This window comes from Cebus imitator, unplaced genomic scaffold (genome assembly GCF_001604975.1).
Source record: "Cebus imitator isolate Cc_AM_T3 unplaced genomic scaffold, Cebus_imitator-1.0 Scaffold61, whole genome shotgun sequence".
Lineage (NCBI taxonomy): Eukaryota > Metazoa > Chordata > Mammalia > Primates > Cebidae > Cebus > Cebus imitator.
The window spans coordinates 7790591-7797584 of record NW_016107376.1 but is presented as its reverse complement, the minus strand read 5'-3'; the positions used below and the strand labels follow the sequence as shown (position 1 = coordinate 7797584).

At 49.2% G+C, this 6994-nt stretch overlaps 1 protein-coding gene across 2 annotated transcripts in view; it reads left to right on the top strand.

The window, feature by feature from the left end:
* Positions 1–6264: 6264 nt before the first annotated feature.
* Positions 6265–6994, top strand: part of DHTKD1 (dehydrogenase E1 and transketolase domain containing 1) — a 56784-nt gene continuing 56054 nt past the window's right edge. The window contains exon 1 of one of the 2 annotated variants that reach the window (XM_017529869.2): positions 6265–6536. In XM_017529869.2, coding sequence (XP_017385358.1) covers positions 6383–6536 — 154 coding nt within the window. In that variant the 5' untranslated portion in view covers positions 6265–6382. The remainder of the gene's footprint in view (positions 6537–6994) is intronic. The other variant, XM_017529871.2, reaches the window with a different exon arrangement.

Below are 6994 nucleotides of genomic sequence, written 5' to 3'. Positions count from 1 at the left end.
AAAAAAAAAAAAAAAAAAAAAAAAAAGAAAGACTAGAAGACTATCAAGGCAGAGTGTGACGGCAGCCAGCGGAGAGTCACACGAGCGAGCGCAGGAGAGACAGGATGAGGACTGTCCGTCCCTCAGTCACACGTTCCTACAAATGGCTGTGGGGTGTGGTAGGCAGCCTCTGCCTCTGGGTTGCCTCTCAAGGGTCTCTGCATCCTGGTCTTCACCCCCTGTGTACTCTTTTCCTCTTGAATGCAGAGTAGATTTTGTGACTGATTTCTAGTGAATACGGTGCTGCAGAGGCGAAGGCATGTTAGCAGCTTCATCTTGGGCTGGCTCGCTCTCTCTCTTTTTGAAACGGAGTCTCACTGTGACACCCAGGCTGGAGTACAGTGGCATGATCTCGGCTAACTGCAACCTCTGCCTCCGGGGTTCAAGCGATTCTCCTGCCTCAGCCTCTAGAGTAGCTGGGAATATAGGCATACACCCCCACGCCCAACTAATTTTGTATGCTTAGTAGAGACAGGGTTTCACCACGTTGGCCAGGCTGGTCTCCAACTCCTGACCTCACGATATCCACCTGCCTCAGCCTCCCAAAGTGCTGGGATTACAGGCATGAGCCACTGTACTCAGTCTCTCTCTCTCTCTCTCTCCTTCCTCTCTCTCTCTCCCCTTCTCTCTCTCTCTCTCTCCTCTGTCCTTTCTCTCTCTCCTCTCCGAGGAAAGCAAGCTTTCACATTGTGAGCTGTCCTTCAGAGAAGCCCACGTGCCGAAGAACTGAAGAGGGAGGCGTCTGGCCAGCAAGCAATAAGGAGCTCAGGCCTGCCAACAACCACGCGACTGAACGTGGAGGCCAATCCTCTCTCAGCTGAGCCTCAGATGGAATCACAGTCTCACCGGCAGACAGCTGCTTCCTCCTGGGAGGCCTTGAGCTGGAGGCCCTAAACTAAGCTGTCTGGTGTACTCACCTGAAACTGTGTGATAATATATGGTTGTTATTTCAAGGCACTAAGTTGTGGGGTAATTTGTTACACATCAGTAATACCAATAGATAGCTAGCACCATGATAATCATTATTATCATTCTTTTAGATGGAATTTCGCTCTTCTTGCCCAGGCTGGCATGCAGTGGCATGATCTCGGCTCGCTGCAACCTCCCCCTCTCGGGTTCAAGCGATTCTCCTGCCTCAGCCTCCTGAGTAGCTGAGATTACAGGTACACAGCACGACACTTAGCTAATTTTTTGTATTTTTAGTAGGACAGGGTTTCACCATGTTGTCTGGGGTACACTTGAACTCCTAGACTCAAGTGATCCTCCCACCTTGGCCTCCCAAAATGTTGGGATCACAGGTGTGAGCCACTGCATGGACTCTTTTCTCTACTTTTTTTTTTTTTGAGACGAAGTTTCGCTCTTGTTACCCAGGCTGGAGTGCAATGGCGTGATCTCAGCTCACCGCAACCTCCGCCTCCTGGGTTCAGGCAATCTCCTGCCTCAGCCTCCTGAGTAGCTGGGATTACAGGCACGCGCCACCATGCCCAGCTAATGTTTTGTATTTTTAGTAGAGACGGGGTTTCACCATGTTGACCAGGATGGTCTCGATCTCTTGACCTCGTGATCCACCCGCCTCAGCCTCCCAAAGTGCTGGGATTATAGGCGTGAGCCACTGCGCCCGGCCTGAAAAGAAACTATTTCTAACAGCACTAATATAAGACCTTGACTTCGGTTATAAGTAATGGGGAAAGACCATTTTAACAGATTTTGAAATCTTGACATTCTTTACTAAAGCCCAGACCCAAAAACCCATCTCTCTGTTGAACAGAGCAAGCAAATTAAATGGAGTGTAAAATGAAACTGTCATACAGTGTATGTCCATGGAAACCGATGGGTCTTACTTGTTTAAGATTTGCAAGTCTAAACACTTGAAAAGTGTGGCCACCTTAATTGTTTTGCGATATAGCTCCTATAGCTCCTGGAGCAGCATTTATGCAAAAGCAGTGCCAGTAGCAGTTGGCAGTTCTTAAGTTTCATTCTGTTTTGCATTATTCTAAAGTATTAGTGGAGTCATGTAAGAGTTTCTCGGCCAGTCTCGGTGGCTCATGCCTGTAATCCCAGCACTTTGGGGGGCCGAGACAGGCAGATGACTTGAGCCCAGGAGTTCAAGTTTCACCATGGGCAACATGGTGAAACCCGGTCTCTACAAAAAATATAAAAATTAGCCTGGTGTGGTGGCACGTACCTCTAGTATCAGCTGCTCGGATGGCTGAGGTGGGAGGATCTCTTGAACCCAGGAGGTTGAGGCTACAGTGATCATGCCACTGCACTAGAGCCTGAGAGAAAGAGCAAGACCTTATCTCAAAAAAAAAAAAAAAAGAAGCAGCTCATTATTTATTGGATTGGAACAATTCCTAAGGGGTGTTTCTCTCGCTCTCTCTCTCTCTGTATATATATTTCTTTTTTTGTTTGAGACAAGTTTTTGCTCTGTCTCCCAGGCTGGAGTTCAGTAGTGTGATCATGGCTCACTGCAGCCCAGACCTCCTGGACTTAACTGATCCTCCCACTTCAGCCTCTTGGATAGCTGAATCTACAGGTGTGTACCACTACACCCTGCTAATTAATTTTTATTTTCTGTAGAGATGAGGTCTCCCTATGTTGCCCAAGCTAGTCTCAAACTCCTGGCCTCAAGTGATTCTCCTAGCACAACCTCCCTAAGTATTGGGATTATAAGTGTGAGCCATTGTACCCAGCCATGCTTTATTCTATTTTACAGCTCTATAGTATTCTGTCTTAGAAGACTTTTATTTAATCCCCTATTTTTTGATATTTAGTTGCTCACAATCTTTTATTTCAATTATAGACAATGCTACAATGAATATGTACAAAATTGTGTGTGAATGTGTGCATGAAAGTCTGCTCTTTGTATGAATTCCTAAAGGTGGAACTACTGGGTCAAACAATGTATTTTTATTAATTTTGTAAGATATTGACAGTTTGCCCTCTATAGAGTTTGTACCACTTTACGTTTTTACCAACAATGGATGAGAGTACCTATGGCCCATACCTTTACCAACAGTGTGCTATCAGACTTAGAAACATTTTGAACTTTGCCAATCTATATAAGGATTCTCACCTGAGGTTCACAGGCCCCAAGAAGGGGTTTCTATCCCTGTAGTGCCAATGTCCACCTTCCATACCAAATCTCAGTTTCGCTGGTGCGTTGGCTCACACCTGTAAACCTGGCACTTTGGGAGGCCAAGGCAGGTGGATCATCTGAGGCCAGCAGTTGAGACCAGGCTGGCCAACATGGCAAAACTCCACTTCTACTAAAAATACAAAAAGAAAAAAAATTAGCTGGGCATGGTGGCAGGCACCCGTAATCCCAGCTACTTGGGAGGCAGGGCAGGAGAATTGCTTGAACCTGTGAGGCGGAGGTTGCAGTGACCCCAGATCATACCACTGCACTCCAGCCTGGGCGACGGAGCAAGACTCTTCCTAAAAAAAAAAAAAAAAAAAAAAAATCTCCGTGTCAAGCATCCCACCATCTGACCACCAGTTCACTCACACTAGTGTCTTCACTTCAACTCTCTGCCTCTTGTTACCCTCAATCCACTGGCTCTATCATTTTTTTAGTATCAACCTCCCTTTTGCTCATCCTCTTCTCCAGCACAGATTCTATGGCTCAATGCTGTGAATAATTCCTTGCCTAATGTCTTCATCATATCTGCTAAGCAAAACCCCGTACTCGTTAAATTTGACTCCATCCTGCTCTGTACCTGCAAAAGGAACTGAACATACCTGGAGAAAAACTCGCAACCATTCCGACTGGTCTTGAAGCTTCAGTGGGCTGTTGGCAACCCCCAAAACGTGACTGTTCCCAATACGTCCACTTTCCCAGCCCATCATCTCCCAATTTTTTCTTACCTTGCAAACTTCCTCCCATATCTCCTCACTCCCTCTTTCAGCTACTAATCTTGCTTTTTCACCAAAATTAGAAGCAGAAAAGAACTCCCATATCCCTCCGTGATCAAATCCCCTGAGTGTGTATCTGATTCCCTGCCTTTCCTCTTCTTATACCATATACAATGTCCATGCTCCTGACTAAGACTTATCTTTTCATTGCAATCAGCTCCAGGGACATTGATCCTGTAATTACCCGCTCCTTTCTGCTCAAAGCTCTTTGAATCATCCAGTTATCCCACATCTGCTCTTCACTGCCATCTTCCTGGTGTGCTCTTGTCTTTGTGCATTTGCCTAACTCCTCATGCCTCAAGATTCTGTTCTAATGTCCCTTCCACTTGGAGGTTCCTGTAACACACTCAGCTCTCAGAAAGTTCCTTTTCCCACAGCCCCACCTGTCCAAAGAGCTAGGTTTCCACAGGTTCATGACCAAGGAATAAAAGACAAGCCCAACCAGGCGAGGTGGCTCACGCCTGTAATCCCAGCATTTTGGGAGGCCAAGGTGGGTGGATCGCTTGAGATCAGAAGTTGGAGACCAGCCTGGCCAACATGGTGAAACCCCGTCTCTATTAAAAATACAAAAAATTAGCTGGACGTGGTGGCGCACATCTATAATCCCAGCTATTAGGGAGGCTAAAGCAGGGGAATTGCTTGAACTCCAGAGATGGAGGTTGCAGTGAGCCGAGATTGCGCCACTGCACTCCAGCCTCAGTGACAGAGTGAGACTCAGCCTCAAAAAAAAAAAAGGCAACCCCTTCCAAAACCAGATCCAAAATAGCAAGATGAGGAGACTGCCGAAATGCAGACCAAAGGGTCCCCAACTGCAGTAGCTGTGCTTGCAGGAGGCACCTACACGTGCCTGCATCATAGAATCTGTCACCCTGTGTGTTGAGTTCTATATACAGCTAGACTGGGACTAAGGGCAGAGACTGGGACTAAGGGCAGAAACTGCGCCTTATTAATCTTTGTAACCTGGCAGAGTGCTTTATGAGAATACTGGTTGAATGAGTAAGGAAGAAGGATGTCTTGGGCTTGTATGTATAATATTCCTAGGAGTTTGGGGCATAGCTACATACCTTATTGGAATGAAGGATAGCTGACAAGGTAAGGATGCAGTCTCTCTCCCCTACCATACTGGCAAAGTTAAAGGTAAGCCACAGAAAAGAATCATTTGGGAAACTCAGAGACATATCAACTAAGGATATTGCTTTTTTTTTTTTTTGAGACAGAGTCTCACTTTGTCACCCAGGCTGGAGTACAGCAGCACAGTCATGGGTCACTGCAGCCTCCCCCTCCTGAGTTCAAGTGATTCTCCTGCCTCAGCCTCCCAAATAGCTGTGATTACAGGCAAGTGCCACCACGCCTGGCTAATTTTTGTATTTTTTGTAGAGATGGGTTTTCACCGTGTTGTCCAGGCTGGAACTCCTGACCTCAGGTGATCCGCTCACCTGGGCCTCCCAAAATGTTGGGATTACAGGTGTGAGCCACTGCGCTCGGCCAATCTTGAATGTCTCTATGCTGCTTTAATAGTTCATGTCCAATTTCTTTGGAATCCTATCACTTTCTTCTCTGCTCCCTTTATTCCCTTCTTTCTCTTTTACTGTTTCTTTTTTATTTGTTTCTCGTTTTTTGAGACAGAGTTTCACTCTTGTTGCCCAGGCTGGAGTTCAGTGGCACGGTCTCGGCTCAGTGCAACCTCCACCTCCCGGGTTTCAGCAATTCTCCTGCCTCAGCCTCCCGAGTAGCTGGGACCACAGGCACCTGCCACCACGCCAGGCTAATTTTTATATTTTAAGTAGAAACAGGGTTTTGTCATGTTGGCCAGGCTAGTCTCGAACCCCTGACTTCCGCCTTGGCCTCCCAGAGTGCTGGGATTACAGACAGACGTGAGCCACCGCGCCCGGCCTCTCTTAATATTTCTTAAGAAAACAAAAAAAATAGGGATATTGATTTTCTAGCTGCCCCAAATAACCTTTCCTTTTTGTGTCTCTTGGTCTCAGTCCCAGTCACTTCCTATCCACCCTGTGGCTAATTTGTCCTTTCTGTAACAGACCACCTAGACTGTGTCTGTGCGGTTGGGCAGAGGCATGATGGTTGAACACTCCTGGCGGGAGACTGTAGGCGCTTCAACTACATCCAGTTTCGTTATCAGGAGCAGGTCCCGCCCGGCGGGACACTTAAATCCCCTTTGTGCGGGAGCGTAGCGGTCTCAGCTGCCCGCACCGCCCTGGGGTCCCGCCCCCAATCCTGAGCGTGGTTCGCTGCCTGTGCCTTTGCCTCGGATTGGCTTCGAGGATCCAGCCCCTCGGCCAATCAGGCGCAGGGGCGTTGTCTGGGGGCGGGGCTCCAGCCTCCTCTTGGCGAGTCCCGGATTTCCTAAGGCCGGGTGGGACCCTCTGGGCCTCCCGCCTCCGCGTCCCGGCGGGGAGACCTGGTGGACATGGCCTCGGCCACTGTGGCTGCAGCACGACGGGGCCTTGGCAGGGTCCCGCCTCTCCTCTGTCGCAGCTACCAGACCGAGCGGGGCGTTTATGGCTACCGGCCGACGAAGCCCGAGAGACGCAAGGCCCTGGGCGCCCTGGAGAGCCCCCCAGGTCGGGGATGGGCCCCGGGCGGTGGGAGCGGGGGTTGGGATGCCGAAGCCTCCCTGGCCGACTTGCGGTGGGGTGTCGGGGTCGGGGAGCCAGCCGCCGGCCTGAATGCGCGGCCCGTAGGGAGGAGGGGGAGGTAAGGAGAACAGAGGGTGGGCGTGGGTGCTCAGTGTCGGGGTCATCCCTCGTCCAGCCTCTGCACTGAGGATTCTTGAGGTCCCCTCTTGGGTGGTCTCCCCATCTTGCTGGTCCAGACCTGGTTTTGGAAGGGCTTTTCTTTCCTTTGTTGGAAACGTGTGAGAGACTAATTCGATTTTTCTATTTTTATTGTTTTCGTAAGAGGATCTCGCTCTGTCCCTCAAGCTGGGTGCAAGGCTGCGACCGCAGCTCACTGCAGCCTCGAACTCCTGGGCTCAAGCGATCCTCCCACCTCAGCTTCCTGAGTAGCTGGGGACAGAGGT